Here is a 20324-nt window from a genome sequence, read left to right as displayed (position 1 = left end):
TTATTTTGATTTAGAAACAGAGAATATAGTAGAGAAACATTAGCATTACATGAAATGCAAAAGTGCAAATATCACCTTCTTCGTGTTTCAACATATACCTATCTTATGATTGATGAAAGTTAATTTTCATAAATTTGAATATTGCAAGAACAATGTGATATTTATTAAGGTTGAAATGTTGCAAATATTGAAACCAGCAAGGCATAAAAGGTAAACATCTTTTTGAGGGGGGGAACCATCTCTGATACATGAATAATGAAACAACCCTTTGCAAGTTTGTCCATCAAATCATTGTTGTCATTTCTCTCAAAACAAAAACTTTTTTAAGATGTTATTGTAGCTACACCTTATATGAAATCACTAGCTTACTGTTATATGTGCTTTGGGATGACCAGACATCATCCGTACAGCCAGATACACAGGCTGTGTAAAGTTCACTGTAAACGTATTAAGATTAGTTCTTTCCCCACTCACATCACTAATGCTGTAAAAAGATAATGTACCGCGACTAAAGCTGAGGTGTATCTCTACTTTCTTCAGAGACAGTGTACGTCTAAGTGGCGTGTCCTTTCCATTTTCATAAGCCCTCAGCAGGTTATCACAGTACATGAGGCACCAAGAACCAGCACTGCTCTCCAGACCACTACCAGAACCAGAGCGGGGAAGCCCACCATAACACAAAGCTAAAACCCAGGGACAACCCTCGGCCTTCAAGCTCCATAGATGTTCTCCTCTAGAGAAGTTCTGAGAGCTCAGAGCCTGGAAGAAACTAGAAAACCTATGAGAATTGGCTGGATAGGGCTGCTTTGCTACACTGAAAGACACTGTTTTAAGGTCCTCGGACAAGATCAGGTTGGGATGGAGGGTCTCGGGGTCAAACGTCACCTCTGAAGGATTGAGGACAACTCGTAAAGCTCGCTGAACGGATCCGAGGCCAAGGCGGAGTTGAGTATTGTGATGTTCCATTTCCACACAAACTTTTTTTAAATTGATGAATAACTCCATTTCACTTCGAGGGTCCTCAGATGGCGGAGTCAAGCTGGAAACTTGGGTCTCAATCTTTCGGATCTCATCACTTACAAAAGTGTCGTCATTCTCATCCTTCAGGGTACTGACATGGATTTCTGCAGTCTTCAATTGTTGCTGAAGGTCTGATAGTAGTTTTACTCTGTTCTGTGCATCAATTTCTCTGGGCTTTAACCTGACTTCTAGAAGCTTCATACCAACAATGCTGTAGGACTTAACTAGATCTACCATTTCCTCCAGTATACTGTCAACCTCTTTCCTCAAATTAGCATGTTTCGACTTGACAGAAGCCTCTACTTCCTTCTCTTTAGTCACTAGATCATCTACTACAGCAAGCTTTTCATGAACACTATTCATTATCGTAAGCAATCTAGATCTGCGTTCATTTGATTCGTTCTCCAAAGACTCACAGTTTTCATCCACAGCATCTATTATATTTTCTTTCCTAACAGACACGTCGCTATTGTTGATCACCTTGTCTTCTACAGTGCATGGATGTTCATCTCTGGTTTTGACCATGATTCCGTCTTTGTGGCTCTCAACAATGTTTTTGAGTTTAATATTTCTCGGTAAGGACTCTGGGCTGAGATGTTGCTCTCCACACACTGGGCAACAAAGTTCTTGAGAAGTTTTATCCCTCTCGGGTGTTTCCAAACAGGTCAGACAGAAACTGTGGCCACAGGGTAGTGTGACTGGGTTAAGAAAAATATGAAGACAGATGGGACAGATGAGCTCCGACTCTAGACAGCTCTCAGAAGACGACTGCGCCATGACGTTTGTTTCTGGATAACACAAACAAGGCATAACAGTTTATTATAATAGAGTGTTACAAAGGCTGCACACAAATTACACAATGGCTGTTGGTATGGTTACATCTTAAAGGGACCGCCTGGAAGAATGACCTCCTTGTTGCCATCTCAGTTTGAAATATAAAATAAGCTTATACTAAGATGCAGAAAATGGTTTTGTACTACGGAGTGCTAGAAAGACATTTGCGGTAAATATACTCCAGTGTAATGGGCACTTCAGTATAAAATCTTAAAATTAGATTTATTTTATAGCTTGCTTGTGCAAAAGTGCCAGCACAATAGAGTGTACTTGGTGGGGTGGTTAACAGGGCAGGACGTTTCCATGCACTTAATAGCATGTTCTTGGTAGTTAGTTACTCACTGGCCCAAATCAAAAAATCCAACTCAAGTCTCTATGAAAGTTGGGTTTTCATAGCAAATTGTAAATATTTAAATAAATTATTTAATAATGTAATTATTTTTAAGTGCGTAAAACAATAGCACACATGTTCTTAAAACACCTTTTATGTTACACTGCATTGCAACATGATTTACACAGTAATCTAACCTGAAGTAGCCCTGCAGTATATACACCCCCTATCTATCCAAAATATGTCTAATACCAAAGTTTAATAGCCCAATCAAATGTAGCTAAATATGTCACATAATAATCTCACAAATTATTTTATTGTTCCAACATCTTATTAAACAAAAATGCCCTACGTACCAGATTGTCCTTGATTTAGTTTAATTATTTGCTTTAAATAAATAAAATTACTATGGAGTTGTATACAGTATATAGAAATTAACACTCCTATAATAACCAGTCCAAAGAAGTAAATATTTTAAAAGATTTACTTAAAAATACAATAAAGAAAAACGATTTGAAAGAATTATTGGCCATTATTCGGTAGAATAAGTTATCTAGTTAATAAATCTGTCGTCAAAAATGTCATTTTTGCATTTTATTCATATAGGCTCACTGAGTGATATGTGTACAGATATAAATCTCAGATATAGGGTGTCTGTCAATGACACTTTGGCTCTACATAAGCATTAAGAAAATATTGAGACTGTACACAAATTACACAATGGCTGTTGATATGGTGACATCTTAAAGTGGATGCCGGAAGATTGGCCTCTTTGTTGCAAGTCTCAAATGTCAGATATTTTCTTTATGTGGGTTGTGCTTTGGCACTGCTGCACTACGCAGATGAATCCGAGCTCTGTGCTCACTGTGTAGTAATACTGTATATCTGGAAAGTGTCATCTGAAAACACTACTTTTGTTCTGACTTAATGAAACAAAGACTTCATTAAGGAAATCACGATAGTGACATCTTACGTGTTAGGCGGATAAAGCCATAATGGCATTAATGCAATTCTTTCTGATATTGTAGCCAACTCTCAAAATCAATGTAGATATTAGTCTCTGCTTTAGCACGGAGCTGTCAATACTCTCCATAGTGCGACGTTACATTATTATAAACAACAAGTGATTCTCTAGATGTATGCAGCGTCAGAACTTAATAAATCGTGATGTTTACATGAAATTCCCAGATGATCGCTTTTCAAAACATCCCAGATTAAACACAGCCTTATAGATGATGATTAAAATTCTAAACGACTGTTATAAGAATGAACAACTTTCTGTAACCCGCAGCAGCACTATCCACACACCTCTCCATAGTGTACGAACGTGATGTAATAATGCAAAGAGGCACTCCCCAAATTCAAATTTTCTGAATGGGTCGACCCGGCAGCCCAAATTATAAATCATTGTTATAAACTTTCCGTTGTGAATCAGGGTAAGATAAGAAAATTATTTTGAACACCGATTTATCTATGTATTTACTAAATAATTGATTTCTGATTATTTTAACAGATAAAATGTAACAGATTGCTACTTTGAGATGAAAACGTTTCTCTTTATAATTATTAATTTATTTTACACAAACTAACAGAAAAGAGATAATCTTGCATCCTTTGGACCAAAATACACTTTCAACCAAATATAATTAATTCACCCTCACCCCTTTAACACCTGTATTGACTTACTTCCTTAAAGGAAAGAAGATATTCTGAGAAATGCCTCTGTGGTTTCGTGTCCCTGATAGCACACGGACATCTTGAAGATGTCTTTTGATATCTGCATTAACATCTTCTAGACGTATTTTTAATTGTTTTTGCTTATCTGCGATACGTCTCCGAGAAGTTTCCAGTCAGATGTCAAGTAGACATTTAGAAGATGTTTATAAGACGTTTATCAGATATTTGTACACAACAGGTTTGTTAAAACATGATGTCTATATTATTAAAGCCAAAGGTGGGCAATGTTGTTTAGTTCTCAACATTCTTCATGATCTCTTATTTGAGTTCTGCAGAAGAGAGTCTGAGTCTTACAGATTTTGACATGATGGTGAGTTCATGATTCAAGATTCAATTTTTTAGGTGAACTATCCCTTTAAATGTTACCTTACTTTTTTCCTCACGCTACTGTAAGGATGCTGTACCCTTACGAAAATGAAAGATAACTCAAACCGTGTAATTGCTTTTATTTGTAACACCACCTTAGTAACAACAATGGTTTTACAACCATGTTTGTAGTAAAGCTATGGTGATGCAATAAGGTTATCAATCCGCCAAAACCATGGTGACACTGTACCTTTGCTCTAATAAAACAACGGTTATTTGGTACCGCTAATCTTTTGTTCCGACACCCTTTATAAGGGATGGTCAGTGATATCGCACATCTTCTCCACTATCGTTACTACTGCCCAACCAACCTCTGTAGCACTAAACCACACCACAAACTTGACGATATTTACGTTGTAGCACACATATGTTTTTAGCCATTTAAGACAAACTAGAAATGCAAAAACGGCGTCTTACCTTTAACCTGCGAGTGAAGTCTGACATTTATATAAAACAACTCTTGCTTAGATAGGGAAGTAAAACTAAGCTCTCAGCCTTTAACGTTACATGCTAACGTATATCTAATATGCATTTATTTTATGCTAAACTGAAGTAAGCTCGAGACAGCTCGATGTATAACGGCTGCAGTCGCGTGAGTTTCGTTTTCCTGCTACGTTTACTGTTAACGTACTGAGTAGTTTGTTGTAAACGGGTTGTTTGTTTATTAATGTATAACATGTAGATTTAGGTCACGCGCGTTAACAATCCAACGCATATAATCACGTCACCAGTTACACTATTGCAAACAGTTTCTAACATTTCTTCGACGATCTGTTTAATTTAACATACTTACCAGCACGTTTTCTTGTGGATTACAGTGAAGTGACGCTAAATTGAGATTCAATGCTTCAGATATGAAATATATGAGATGTTTCCTATGTAAAACATGATTAATTCATCATAGAACAGACGAGAAGAGTTGCTGTTGTCACACCTGGCAGCAGAAATTAATTTATTGCTACACACCTTTATTTATACTCGGATGTTTCCTGCTTGAGCTGCAGTCCACAATCACAGGTCAGTTTCACAACAGCACGAGCTCAGAAATCAAAGGGGTACAACTGTTTATGTGCGTTTTCCTTTACATATTGATCATGACCATGTGTCAAAAAATATAGGCCGGTTATCTTGCCAAACATCGTGATGTGGCAACTTTGTCTTTACAGCTTATACTAAGTAGCAGAAAATGGTTTTGCACTACGGAGTGCTAGAAAGACATTTGCAGTAAATACACTCCAGTGTGATAGACACTTCAGTATTAAAATCTTAAAATTAGATTTATTTTATAGCTTGCTTGTGCAAAAGTGCCAGCACAATAGAGTGTACTTGGTGGGGTGGTTACCAGGGCAGGACGTTTTCATGCACTTAATAGTGTTCTTGGTAGTTAGTTACTCACTGGCCCAAATCAAGGCTCTATGAAAGCTGGGTTTTCATAGCAAAATAATTTGTTTAATGATGCAATTATTTTAAAAGCGTAAAACAAAAGCACACCTGTTCTAAAAACGCATAATTTGAAGATTGTTTATAATACACTGCATTGCAAGATGTCTAATACCAAAGTTTAATAGCCCAATCAAATGTAGCTAAATATGTCACATAATAATCTCACAAATGATTTTATTGTTTCAACATCTTATTAAACAAAAATGGCCTATGTACCAGATTGTCCTTGTTTTAGCTCTATGTAGATGCTTTAAATAAATAAAATTACAATTGAGTTGTATACAGTATATAAAAATGAACACTCCTACAATAACCAGTCCAAAGAAGTAAATATTTAAAAAGATGTACTTAAATACTAAGAAACAAAAAATATTTGAAAGCAGTATTGGCCATTATTTGGTAGAGAACTTGAATGAAAAATACATTCATGAGACCCACAAAGCTTCCTGATGATAATGTAGTTAAAGTGCACATACATGTGAAGGCAAAGAGTTCCAGAGGCCAAACTAGCACTTCTGAGTATTTGAGAACTTCTATTGACAGCAGGTGAAACGTAGTGTTTCCCATTGTAACTGGATTATAATCTAGTTAAATTGTTTATGATTAATCTGTCTTCAAAAATGTAATTTTTGCATTGTATTCATGTAGGCTCAGTGGGTGATATGTGTACAGATATAAATCTCTGACAAATGGTGTCTGTCAATGCACAGACTCATTTACTTTGGCTCTACATAAGCATTAAGAAAATATTGAGACAGTAGAACATGCAACCGATTCCTGATCAGCAGATATGATTTAGCTTGGAATTGAACCAGTGCTAGGAAACGAACAGATGCATGTTGAGTCTAGTTCAGGGTATCCAGGTCCACCGGAGGTAATGGTTCTCTCCAGTATGAGAAATGACTGAACTCGGGACATTCGAAGGATGATGTAAAATCTTTACAGAGGAAGGGGAAGACATGATCCACCAGCTCGCTGAGATGAGAGTAGCTGTGAACACAACACACAGATGTTGGTCCAGCAAATCTGTTTTGTACAATTATTTGTATTGTGTTGCACATTTCTAAATAATGCCGTTTTATGGGGGTAAACAATGAAAAAGTGACATAATTGGATGATATGTATTAAATATATACTGTATATATATTTAAATGCGTGCATGCATTTTAATCCTTACGAGGATTTGTTGCCTCTGGTTTTTTCCTGTACAAGTTCTCCTTTTGGGTTCACTGTGAAAATATGAGTCTCTGGTACACCGACTTCCTTATATGCATAAGCATCCTTCATATAAACAAACAATAAACATGGTCAAGCTTTTTCCAAAATTCATAGGAGAGGAATATATGTTTCTAACTCAAGGCACTCACATTAGTTCTGTTGCCGAAAGCAGCGTAAAAGGGCCATCTGCTAGGGAGGAAGAGATCTCTGATATCAGTGAGACAAGCGATCTTAAAAACTTCTGGCTTCTTCTCGATCACCTCCCTGCGAAAACCCACACAAGGATACAATTATACTGTTATCAGTGTGTTGAGATGTGTGTACGCAGGTGTGTGTGTGTGTGTGTGTGTGCAGGTATGCTTACCTATGTAATGCAGAAAACAGGCTGCTGGGAGCCAGTAGCACTGGTCCTTTAGGTAGAACAGTACCTCTGTCATTGACCCACAGTAAATAACCCTTAGTGATGTCTGCCATCCCTATGGCTCGAGCCGAACAGTACAGGAACTTGTAGCCATTCCTGCAAAAGAGGCCATGACACTCAGGAGCTAATAGCTGATTGTTTCATGAATTATGATGACACGGTGAGCTTTAATAAATCAGAAACTGGTTAATGTGGCTTGTTTGAGGCTTACTCCTGTATTTTGTGATATAATTTGGCGATGCCGTGATGAGTCCAGTCTTTCCCCAGCTGAGGTAAAATGTGTCCCAGCGCATCTGACCTGTCATGGTAAAAGGGAGAAGTGATTTATTTTATCACACGACATAGATATACACTTTCTACAAAAAAATTAAACAGACCCTTTAAGTACAGTCAAGTGGTTAATGATGTTATACATGTCTATAACTCACTTTGTGATGGTTCCATCAATGTCCGAGATGACAATCTTGTCATCATAGTTCCACAGGTAAATGGCCGCCTCACAGCGACAAGTGCCCTGGTACTGTGTGGTCACACTGAAAACAACTTTATTGGCTCCCTCACGCAGATTCAAACTCTCCTGACAAAACACAATTCATCCAGGTTACTACAGAATGTCTGTGGAAATTGTGAGAGTAAAAAGCTTAATACATTTTAATTAAAAATGTTAAATACATTTATTTTTATGAATAAATATATTTAGACTAAAAAACTTTTTTAATACATATTTATTTCACTTAATTTTTTTATAATAAAAAAAAAGTACCAAATAGGCGCTATTAACATATTCTTCCAACCATAATAAAAAAGCAACATTGGACAAACAAACACTACCATAATGCACAGCACAAAAACACATCTAAACATTTAAATCTCATAATTTTGTTACACATTGTATATGGTTAGTATGAATCTTACTATCTGTTCAGAGGTTAGCCGCAGAGATTTACGATACATCTGACTAATGGACTGTGCCATGTTTAAACTTGCAGCCTTCAGTCTCATGGAGACAGAACCGTCTTCATCACTCGAGAGTTCAATAGAGGACTTCCTACACACAAAAAGAAACACAAAATAATCCCTGATTTATGGGACAAACATCAAATTGCAATACAATGGATATATAAATGACACTTACTGCAGTGAAGTGGGTCCAGTGCTGGAAGCAGATGCTTTAGGCTGATTCGCCTCTGACTCAGGCTTTTGAATTCTCTAAATGAGAAACATAATTTTGTTGTAGCTCTAAATAATCTTTCTTTGCTGTGTCTATTAGAATGTATTCATCTGAAGAGACTTAGTTTGAACCTCAATATTGTTCATGTCTTTCTTCCTCCAGGAGAACCACCAGCGGCCGGACTTCTTTGGCATCTTATCTTTGACTAGTTTGTCAATGGTGCTCTACAACAGAAAAGTATCACACATTATCACTAAAGGATTCTTCATTAAAATACTGATCTGAGATCTTGGACCTGACCAACCTTTGGTAGATTCTTTTGGAAAGCTTGAACTGACAAAATCATTGGAGCAGCCACAGCCCAATTATAATATCTGAAACAACAGGAGAATAGAGTTGAGATGTATTGGGTTCATGCCACAGATGTTATTACGAGTTTATACAATATACAAGAAAAGCAACAACATGTTGTATATTAAAACATAAGTACTATACTAATACAATATTTTGTCGGTAATAAAGTTTCACGAATAAACATAACATACATTTAGCATGTCAAGTCACAGTTTTGAAAAATGAGATGCAATTAAAACCTAGTGTTTTTTAGTAAAAAAGTATTTTTTTTCAATCCCGTTTTCCAAACACTGTAAACAACAAACTTTAGACAGCGGTCAAAAACGTTTGATAGACACTAACTTTGAGTTGATGCAGATGACTAGGTTTGGGTCTTCAACAATTCCAGGGTTGTTGACAAAATCTTGAAACTTCACAAGATGCTGCATAAACTTTTCTGCAAAAGAGAAACTTTTCATCAAAACACAGGTTAACATGTCGTTACATGTTGCCCACATAAATCATTTTCAACAGCCAAAATCCAAATCAAATCCAAAAGCTAAATCAAAACATATCTGGTGTTTAACACTGAGCTATGTTTTCAGAGCAGCTGGTTAGGAAAAATCTAGTTCTCACACGCTCCACCAATACCTTTACTGATCTGACTGATATCTCCTCGCCCGCACAGGGACATAGTCACATCTAGCGTGTCAGTCGTCGAGTCGGACAGATATTCTGTGCCGCTGTCTACATTGGCGCTGTTCAGTGATTGAGGTGATGGAGGAGAGGGCTCCGGGTGCTGGCTGGAGCGAGGATCCAGGTCAGAGCAGCAGGATGACTCCAGCTCGCTAATAATAGAGAGGAAAGAATTTGAGAAATGTAGTAAAAGCAAAGAAAAAGGGAGAGAGTTGGCATGGGGTTGGGTGCATTTGTTTTTTTTATATTTCCAAGCAAATATATCACTTCTAACCTCTTTGGGAAATAGAGAGCAGCAACATTAGGGTCCAGAGTGGACAAGTCGTCAAGATAGATGTCAGATGGTCCCAAATGATGACTGCGCTTGACTATAAAAACAACACAAGTTATTGAACAAATGCATGAAAGATCTGTCTTACTCTGATTTGCAGTGGTAAGCTTATAATAAGGATTTACAACTTGAGCTGTCGGGTCAGATTTTGGGCTGGAAATGTCATTTTGACGTAAAGATAAGTACGTAAAGTAACCTGCAATTATGTTTTAAACAGAGATGGCGATTCAGATGCTAATTAATGGTTGTTTTTCAGTCGACTACCTTTCCTCTTGTCCTGAGGGTCTGTTGATTTCGAGGACTCAGCGAGAACCATCTGATCCTCTGATTTGATTATGGCCTCCAGGGTTGGCGTCAACACAGCATTTTCAGCATTTTGATTGGTCATGAAAGGCTCCAGCCCAGCCTCCTCCTCTGGCTCTCCAGAGTCGTCTTGAGAGCTTTGGGCAATAGGCTTTGGTGCGGAATTGATCAAGTCAACTGAGTTTATGACAGTTTCTGCTTCTAAAACTTTAACACCGTCCCCCTCGCTAAATGTAACACGAGTGCTTGCCTGACTTTTGGAGTCATGTGAGACAATACTATCACGGGTCTCTGTACTCTCTATGGGAACTATGGTACTCGCAGGGCTGTTGGCAGGATCGGTCTCATGGATTGTGTTTCTTGGTGTGGTTGATGTTTCAGCTTTATTGTCTATACATCTAACTCTGTCTGTGATCTCCACTGCAGTCCAGGGTTGCGAATCGTCTGTAGACTGCAAGGTCACGCCATGCGTTTCGACGACCCAGTTGTCCAGCTGTGTGTTACTTGAATGGACAACTTCATAAGGAACCGAGCTGTTTGTTCCAATCTGAGGTTCTGGTCGCACCACTGTCGCCGGGGAATCTGCATTCTCAATGTCAAATGGTGCTTGACGGTGGATTGTCCGGAAGTGAGAGTGGTCAGAGGGCACGACGGGGGAAGTTGGGTTATGTTGGGCTTCTGATTCTTCTTTCTCTGCCTGGCACACCTGCACAGAAGAAAATAAACAATTAACATGCTTTACATTCTGTAGTTTTTTCACCCAGAGATCAAAGCTCTCTGCATATAATAGATACCTTGGGAAAAGCACCCCAGTTCCATTGCATCTGAGGTCCTAAAGGCTCATGCGTCTTACACAATTCTGAATCGCTCTTAGGAGACGGAGGGCGACTGTAGAACACACTACAGAGAGAAAATCGGTGAGGGTAGGTTTGAGGGAGAAATTCGTCCTATGTATAACTAGACAGGACATACATAGAACAAAGTCACTTTAAGATTACCTCTCATTGACAGAACATTCTCCATCGGAGTGAGGATGCACTTCTCTGCTCTGAGGTTCCTCACTGGGTTCCTCTGACATTGAGTAGTATATAGACTTACTATAATAAAACACAAATTACGAGTGAGTTACCCCGTATAGCTCACAACCTTCTTCAGTCACGTTCAGATGTTTCTAAAAAAGGGGTCAGAATCATCTATCAAAATGACAGGAGCCCAAAGAAGATGTTTTAGAAGAACAGCTTGACCAGGCAGTGGTCATGGGGCATTTGTTTAATTTATGGTTAGAACTGCAATCCATAATTTTATTTAAAGATGAAAATGTGTTTAAAACTGTCGAACTAATTCTCTCTTTAAAATTAAGGTGTTTCAAAGGGTTCTTTGATGCCACAGAAGGTCCTTTTGTCTAAATAGTTCCATAAAGAACCTTTACCATCAGAAGAACGTTTCTGTTTGACAAAAGGGTTCTTTGTGGCGAAAAAAGGTTCTTCAGATTTTAAAAAGGTAGGGAAGAGATTGTTCTTTAAAGAAGCTTTGACTGAATGGTTATTTATGAAACCAAAAATGGTTCTTCTATGGCATCACAGTGAAGAACCTTTGAGTGTAGTTATCTTGATATAATATGGGTCTTTCTGCATTCTGAGGAACTTTGGAGTTTTCGCATTCTATGTGACTTGGTAGAATGAACCATTTTGTGTTCTTAAAAAAGTCCTTAAATGTACACAACTTAAAAAAATTCACATAATGCAAATAAGTTGACACTTAAAAATAATACGTGAACTCAATTTGGACAACATTTTCAAATATAGAACCTTTTAATTCCAAGGCGATGTGATAATTTATATTGAGCTAACGGGTACAATTTCGCACAAACTGTAACTTGACTTCAACTCACATAAAGTACGTAAACTAACCTGCAATTTTGCGTCTCAACCACAGATGGTGATATAGAGTTAAACGTTATGGATTGCAGCTTTAACTAAACTAGCAAACAACTTCCAACCTCATCACCATTGGCGACTCCTCCTTATGGACATCCTGGTCTAAACTTTCTTTCTCATCTGATGAGGACATGGCATCCAGGTGTGTGTCGGAGCGTGCCCGCTTTCTGCGCCGTTTCTTCCGGTAACTGGAGGAGTTGACACTGGGGGGAGATTCTGTAAACTCAGAAACTTCTGGAAGGTCAGTGGGAATCGGAGAGGTGCAGAGGTGAGCAGGAACCCTGGTCTTAGAGAGAGAGCATGTATATGTAAAACCAATATTACACATTTAACACAGAGGCATTACACAAGGGATTAATCTATGAGCGACGTACCTCAAAATCCTCATTCTCTTCCACAAAGAACGCCTCTCCATTATCGCCCAGTTTCATATGCAGATTCACAGGCTCACCGTTGATCTCAATATCCACCTGAGGACACATTCGGGGTTTGCATTAGCTGGAAAATGCACCTTCAGATTGCTGTGTGTGTGAAAGATTCTCCCAGTTCTCACCACTTTCTCTTTGGAACGAAGGACTCCCAGTTTTCCGAAGCGCACGTGGAAAGGCGAGCACTGGAAACTGCCATCTGGCTGACGAACAACGATGACATCGATTCCTCCTGTGAGCGTGGCAGGGTTCAGTCCTCGATAAAGCTCTTTAACAGTCACAAAAACCGTCTCTGCCAGCTGACCCACGTAATTCATCGTCTGACACTGAAAATGAAGACAGCCAAATCAGCCGCTACCAAAAAATGAGGTTCAAATAACAACACTAGAACAACATTTTTACGTTTCTTGTGACATCAGATTTCTCTGTTATAGAGATTCACCAGACACTTGTAACTGTGACCTTTGCACACAAAGCAAAAGTCTGATCCTCAATATCTAAACTTTATCATCAGACATGTCGTCAGAAAAAAGTATGATAGTAGTAAACTAAATGAAACACCGGATGTACATGGGTCAAAGTGTACCTTAACTTTGGGAATAAATAATGACCCTTCACCTATAAATATTTGAGGAAAGAAGAATATTTCATCTCTGTTTCAAGTATAAGTAGCACTTTGAACATATTGAAACAACTTAATTTCCCATAGGGCCACAGTGGTTATCATTGAGCCAAGATTCTCACTGAAGTTCTGTTTATCTTTACTACAGAAATATAGAAAAGCCCCAGAATTTTTCATTTTCTCTTTATCACATATACTATGTTAATTTGATATGACATTTGAAGCTAATTTGCTGAACTTCTGAAACAAGCATTTACATCTTCTACATAGACTGATCTATGACGATCCTTACCCAGATTTTCATATGAGATTGATTTCCTTTTCCTGTAGAATCTGAAACCTTACAGCTGCCATTGAAATAAGTTCAAAAGCTAACTGCTCTCTATCTGGACTTCCACACCACAAAGAACTTTGTTTAGAACCTGGTTAAATTTAAAATGCAACTCCTATTCTGTCTCTCTCATTCTCTGTCTCTCTGTAATGGTGTGGAACTAACAAAGAGGGCGACACTGGTGATTTTGAGAGAGACCCAGTACATTCAACTGCTCACACAACAAAACCCTGCTGAACATACAGCTTTAAAACATACAGGTTTTTAACTTTTAGTCGAAACAAACACAAACATGTATGTGTTCGTGTGTTTGGGGAGACAGAGAAAGAGACACCAGCTGAGTCATTTTATCATTTATAGAATATAATGATAGATGACAATCTAAAATTACAATGTGAATCACAAATAATGCAGACATTCATTCCAGTGAAGCTGTACTGAACATAGAACATTAAAAATAGAACATTATAATCTTCATGATGACTAAACAAAATATCTCTAACAGGACAGTGGTAAAGTTATATTATCTCCGTCCAAATCTTCAACTGTTTAAATTCTGTTATGTCTATAATAAAAAATAATAAAACTATGTGTCAGCCAGTTCAACAGGAACGAAGGAATTTGAAAGAATGAATATAATGATTAATCATTTCTTTAATCTGTTAAGTGTAGTGTTATCTTTTCTTCAAATGACTCACTTCGGCCTCCTTCTATTCTTATTTATCCTCTATTTAAAGTGAATTTTAATTAAATACATGTTACCTCAATACAAGTTAAAAAAAATTGTTCTATTAAGTCTGTTGAAGGGGCTCATGAATAGATCTCTACAGTCATCTTGTGTAATGTTACCCACAAAAATACACAAGGGATTTTGAATTACAAGAAATGTTCAGTATAATCTTAACGAAATTCATCACAATCGAACATCTAAACCTAGAAGAGCACAAATATCAGGACTGTTAATGAATGGATGCCAAATATTTGTAACCAGCTGCAGTAAGTAAACAGCATCACGTGACTCCTGAAACTGGTAAATTCGTTTTAAATTGACAATCCCGAATAAATAGGAAAACCATACTTAAACAAGATAAGAAAGACACATTTGAGCACATTTTGATCACCTTCATTAAAAAATATATTACCAGAGTTGAAAAATGTCACAAACAGTAGATCAATGCAAATGTATTGTTTTGACTACTGTCGACTGTCAATAGGAAAACCGAAAAGCAGCTTTTTGTTCAACATAAAGACATGTTTACTTATATCTGTACATAATAAATACAAGAAGAATACCGTGACACTTTAGAGGCAATGAAACATGTCAGAATGTGAATTTGACTGTTAGACATTGATATGTTTTAGTTTTTTTTTTAATTATTTTTAAACGTCCCACATTCATTTTTTATAATCACGGGACAAAACTGCCAAACAAACACATTAAACTGTGTAAATCATGCGAAATTATGAAGTTATTTTGACTTACCTAAAGCACACCAGCAACCTTTAAAAACTTCCTGCACTCAAACGCACAGGAACACACGTCAGCACGCCAATGAAACTCTGCCCAATCACGGGCAGTGATTCTCAGGACACGCCCTCTTCAAGAGTGCTTCTGTTGACGTGTGAGTTTGTTTTCTGCACCACTAGAGGGAACCTGACTTTTATTTTTTTGTCATAATTTAAGGATACAACATATCATATCGTAGATATTTATTTTGTTTTAGCTACTCCTTATTGACTGACATTGTGCAAACGACATTTAGTCTTTCCTGTAGCTCAGTGGTAAAAGCATTGCGTTGACAACGCAAGGTTGTGGGTTGGATTCCAGGGGATTGCACATACCTATGTATAAATGTATAGGACGATGCAATATAAGTAGCTTTGCATAAAAGCGTCTGCCAAATGCATAAATGTAAATGTAGTTTTGTAAAATAAAATTTATATTTGACACAATCACTCCATATATTGGCTAAGTTGAATCACTATAGAGTGTTCCACATAATTTTTCAATGCTTATGCTTAATGTATTTTCCATCAGATCTGGAAAAGCATACAAAAAAATATTACAAAGGATATATAATACTGTAAGTAAGTGATTAAGAGATATTCCTTAAACATTTGGATCCATCGAAAACTCTTATGCTATGGATCTTTACTTATGTTAAAGCAATAAGGAAAACAATGCTGTCTTTGATGTGCATATGCTCAACTGTTTAGATATCATATAAGCACACACTTTAGAAATATTAAACAACTCTAATGAAATATAAAAAAGTCTGTTCCAAGGTGGGCAATATAATAACATAATGACTAAACCATCTGTTTCATACACACTAGAGAATGAGAATATAGACTTTGGTTGATGACACCAACCAAATACCTTTAAAAAAATTTAGAGTGTTTGTAAATATTACTAAAGTTTTTGTAATTTCATATTGCTCAGTGTTATGAGCATTGCGCTAGCAACGCCAAGATCATAGGTTCGATCCCAGGGTTTGCAAATATTAAAAATACAAATGTATAGTATATTTGGAGAAAAGCATCTTCCAAATCAAAAAAGTAAAATTTTGTTGGGATTAGAATTTTCTTATTGATATTCAGTAAATAACTTCAAAAACTTTTGCAGGATAACTGTACTAAAAGCATTCTAGACTAAGTTAAGAAACTTTCATTGTTTAAACACATGCACACATGAACACAAACATATCCATCCTGCACGCTCAAACACACCAGGCCCGTTTTCTCTAAATAAGGCAGCTTATCTCTTTTCCTGTCATCTCATGTTGATTTCTCAGGGTATCTCATCCTCTGTGTGCTGGACACAGAGACACACTCAACATTCTTTGCCCATATATGGCTAAATCCCTGCAGTGGGCCGGCTCTGTTTGAGGGGACAGAGACTCCTGATTGGCCAGGAGAAAAATAGGAGGGGTGCTAAAGCTGATGCTCTGGAGAAACTTTTGTGTCTTAAACTTTAACTGTCTCGCTCTCCAGGACAAAGGCTGTTTAGTGGGCAGGACCGTCATTTCGTTACCTCAAGTCGAGGTGAGTATTGAAGTGTTATTGTGTTTTGTTTGCTTGGTTTTGGGTCTTTTAAAGGCTTTCAGAAGTGTTGTCTGAGTTTGGGAAAGTGAGGAAAGATCTGGATACAGTTGGTGACGTAAGTCTTGGATATGGATTTAAAAACGGTCTGGGATCTCCTCTTATACTGCTGAGGAAAGGTCAAAACTAGATCTTCCTGATCTTAAACCAGCTGTTTCACAATGTTCCAGAATAATCTGAGTTAAGGGCTTTATCAGAGTGAAGGAGAGAGAGGAATGTGTCCAGTTTGTGGTTCTTGTAATTCAATGCAAATGTATGTGAACTCGCCAAACTAGACAGATTCTTTCTTTATTGTATTTCAATGGGTCAGCTGCCATTAAAACTTCTGATAGGATCAGACTGTATGTAAAGAAGCAGTAAAAAAAATTGTAGTCAAAGGGTGGATGTGGATGCAGTTTGACTGTTAACGCTCATCTGTTATGGTGTCATTGAGTTTGATGTCAAAGGTGAGAGATGAGACCTATAATAACATGTCATGAGACAGTAAAATTCACACGAGCACAAAGTCACATTTATAAATATTGGATTGTCATCACATCAAAATGTCAAATCAAGTTGCAGGATGTTGGAACTTTAACTGACTTCAATTTTCTGAGCAATTTTTGCAATGACTCCCAATCCCATGGCGTCAATGTGATTTTTATAGTAAATGTATGAATTTGGTCCTGTAAAATCCTGTGAAAAAACAGCAGCTGGGGTGCCAGAAATAAATAGTAAAATATATATTTTTTCCCTGTAAAAAAACACATCCCCAATGTTATTCTTATAAATGTTCAGTCTTTTTCTATAATGTTTTTGATCGTTTTTTCATGAAAAATCAAAGAAAGAAAAACGAGAAAATTCTGTAAAATTTGAGGGTCTTTTCATTATACATGGATTTTTTTTAATAGACATATTTTTTTTTAAATAACATGTGATTTTTCAGTGATAAAAACTGATGTGTTGAAAAGCTGCTGAAAAATCTTGAACAAAGGTGCTTTAAGATTCCCAAAGCTTTTTCAGAAACTATTTCAGAGAACACATAAATATGGGGAAAATGTGCTGGCGTCTGATGTCCTTCAGGCTGTTGGTCTAGAGTCTGGACAGCTTCTAAATTCCTGCATTTAATCCTGGAGCTGAGCGGGACATTGTGTCCTGATGACTGTGGTCAATACACACATACAAACACACACACACACCGCATGCATGTCCTGAAAATAAGCATTTAGTTAATCAGTTATATAAATTCTGCTGCCACCTCATAGTAGCTGAACAGAATAAGATTACAGAGCAATGGAATAATGCAGTCAGGGAGTTTAAAATAGAGCACAAGTCCAGCTCAAAACCAAAATAAAGTGACTATTGAATATTGTAGCAGTTTAGAACAGGCTTACATATGGCTATTACATATGAGGTATGGAAATATTCTACATCATTTGGTTACTGTATCGAGCAGATATTGATAATACTATGAATGCTGCCTGTCAGAAAAGAGCCATATATATACAGATAGGAAAATAAGTGCAAAGTCTTCTTGTAAGACATGACATGCAGCTATTGACTTGTGTATTTAGTCAAATTTAGTAAAATAAAAATGTAGATCAATTAGTTCTTAATGAAAATTCGGTCTTATTTACTTACCCTAAAGTCGTACCTAATCTGTATAAATTTTGCATCATTAGCAGAGCTGGACCCATTTGTACTTATGTTTTTTATATTTGTAATGGTTCTCTGCAACATGTTAACCAAATTGCTAGGAAACATTGTACATAAATCATTACAATGTCTTGATTATACTACATAAATCTGGTTAGCGAAATAATGTCAAATGCAAATTGTAGCCTTGGAACTACTTTTCCTAACGTCACCACCAGGGGCGCTGTGACCAAAAGTATAATCCTTATACTTATATACTTGATATAGCAGTTTAATTTATTAGCATAGTTGTTTCTTTGTCCAGACACACCGCCAACATGTCCAGCAAACGAGCAAAAGGGAAGACCACCAAGAAGAGGCCACAGAGAGCCACCTCAAATGTGTTCGCCATGTTCGATCAGTCACAGATCCAGGAGTTCAAGGAGGCCTTCAACATGATCGACCAGAACCGAGATGGATTCATCGATAAAGAGGATCTTCATGACATGCTGGCCTCTTTGGGTAAGTCATATTGAGATCAATAATAGTCAACTCAGTATTTGGCCCAAGAAATTAGGAATCAGGACTGTAATACCTGTGCTCAGGTAAGAACCCATCGGATGACTACCTTGAGGGTATGATGAGTGAAGCACCAGGTCCCATTAACTTCACAATGTTCCTCACCATGTTTGGAGAAAGGCTCAACGGAACTGACCCGGAGGATGTCATCAGAAACGCCTTTGCCTGCTTCGATGAAGAAGGAACTGGTAAACCCCACTACAAATAGCCTACATTTAACAACGTGATTTCTGTGTGTACTTATAACATGACCGTATTTCTCTCTATTTATTGGCTGTCTGTACCTGCAGGCTTCATTCATGAAGACCACCTGCGAGAGCTGTTGACCACCATGGGAGATCGCTTCACAGATGAAGATGTGGATGAGCTCTTCCGAGAGGCTCCCATCGACAAAAAGGGCAACTTTAACTACGCAGAGTTCACACGCATTCTTAAACACGGAGCCAAAGATAAAGATGACATGTAGACTATTAAATAAAGCAGAACAGAACATTACAAACATACATAAGGTGTGAAAAGCAATGAAGCAAAATATTCATTATCATGTAAGACTGATTGATGATCTAAAGAAGTTAACATAAAATACATTGTTACGTTTTATTAAATGATCAGATTGTTAAATTAAATGTATATCTTTGGCTATTGTGTGAAAACTTTTAAACATTTGTTTTTTTGTGGGTTCAACTAGTGTGTTCTGGCATTTAACCTGCATTTAAAGAGTTAACCCCAACAATGAAAATTCTGTCATCATTTACACCCCCTCCTGTCATTCCAAACCTGTATGACTTTCTTCTGCAGAACACAAAAGAAGATGTTTTGAAGAATGTTGACGACTGAACAATGCCGGTACCCATTGACTTGCACTGGTTTTGTGTCAATCCAATAGAATTAAATGGACACTGCTGTTGTTCGGATTCCAACATTCTTGAAAATATCTTTTTTGTGTTCTGCAGAAGTAAGTCATAAAGGGTTAGTAAATGATGACAGAACTTACATTTTTGGATGCCCTATCCCTTCAAGACATAATGCATTATGCTTCAGTTTTTGTGTGAAAGCATGTAAAATTATTTTTATTAGTATTGATGATTGATACAGATATTTGAGGCAATATGGGCATTTTAACAAACACTCTTACAGTACAACTAAGGGAAATATATCTGCAAATATTCTAACAAGTCATTTTAAACTGCACATCTTCAGTTGAGCTGTTTTTTTACCCATCAATCCCTGTGGATATCAGATGTGTTGTCAAGTGTGTTACCTGTGGCAGCTGTCAGATGTGATGAATGAACTCACCCATAACTGCAATATTTTATACTGAAATAAAGGTGTAAAATTGGTCTATTACAATGTCATTTAAAGGTTTGTGAAATTTAGCGGCATCTAGAGATGAGGTTGCGAATCGCAACCAACAGATCACTCCACCGCTCCCCTTCCTTTTAAAGCACTACGGTGGCTGACACAGGACAAAGATGTTGTCGTTTCTTTTTGCCAAACATATTTACAA

The 20324-nt window shown here is 37.3% G+C and overlaps 3 protein-coding genes across 6 annotated transcripts; 1 reads left to right on the top strand and 2 right to left on the bottom strand.

Moving 5' to 3' along the window:
* Window positions 1-45: 45 nt before the first annotated feature.
* trim107 (tripartite motif containing 107) lies at window positions 46-5742 on the bottom strand. Of its 3 annotated transcripts, XM_056750535.1 has the most exons (3): window positions 5255-5742; window positions 5082-5163; window positions 46-1808 (listed from the first exon to the last, which is right to left on the bottom strand). In XM_056750535.1, the coding sequence occupies exon 3, from the start codon at window positions 1795-1797 to the stop codon at window positions 361-363; it is 1437 nt and encodes a 478-aa protein (XP_056606513.1). In that variant the 5' UTR covers window positions 1798-1808; window positions 5082-5163; window positions 5255-5742; the 3' UTR covers window positions 46-360. The 3 variants fall into 3 exon arrangements, with proteins under 3 accessions (XP_056606513.1, XP_056606512.1, XP_056606511.1); XM_056750534.1 differs by lacking the exon at window positions 5082-5163; XM_056750533.1 differs by lacking the exons at window positions 5082-5163; window positions 5255-5742 and adding an exon at window positions 4706-5066.
* A 146-nt stretch (window positions 5743-5888) lies between these two features.
* zgc:123305 lies at window positions 5889-15067 on the bottom strand. Its single transcript, XM_056750532.1, has 20 exons — window positions 15006-15067; window positions 12695-12895; window positions 12516-12611; window positions 12204-12427; window positions 11203-11301; window positions 10999-11104; window positions 10166-10910; window positions 9845-9938; window positions 9526-9722; window positions 9238-9331; window positions 8846-8915; window positions 8673-8765; window positions 8506-8579; window positions 8286-8418; window positions 7799-7947; window positions 7582-7668; window positions 7314-7466; window positions 7099-7213; window positions 6909-7012; window positions 5889-6721 (listed from the first exon to the last, which is right to left on the bottom strand). Exons 2-20 carry the CDS (start codon window positions 12884-12886, stop codon window positions 6577-6579), a joined length of 2970 nt encoding a protein of 989 aa, XP_056606510.1. The 5' UTR covers window positions 12887-12895; window positions 15006-15067; the 3' UTR covers window positions 5889-6576.
* Window positions 15068-16432: 1365 nt separating this feature from the next.
* On the top strand, window positions 16433-20161 carry myl9b (myosin, light chain 9b, regulatory). Of its 2 annotated transcripts, none has more exons than XM_056750065.1 (4): window positions 16433-16567; window positions 18564-18760; window positions 18844-19005; window positions 19108-20161. In XM_056750065.1, exons 2-4 carry the CDS (start codon window positions 18577-18579, stop codon window positions 19281-19283), a joined length of 522 nt encoding a protein of 173 aa, XP_056606043.1. In that variant the 5' UTR covers window positions 16433-16567; window positions 18564-18576; the 3' UTR covers window positions 19284-20161. The 2 variants fall into 2 exon arrangements, with proteins under 2 accessions (XP_056606043.1, XP_056606042.1); XM_056750064.1 differs by having other exon boundaries at window positions 16460-16567; window positions 18548-18760.
* Window positions 20162-20324: the final 163 nt, after the last annotated feature.

The sequence above is a fragment of the Triplophysa dalaica genome, chromosome 6 (assembly GCF_015846415.1).
Source record: "Triplophysa dalaica isolate WHDGS20190420 chromosome 6, ASM1584641v1, whole genome shotgun sequence".
Lineage (NCBI taxonomy): Eukaryota > Metazoa > Chordata > Actinopteri > Cypriniformes > Nemacheilidae > Triplophysa > Triplophysa dalaica.
This window is presented reverse-complemented; position numbering and strand designations above follow the sequence as displayed.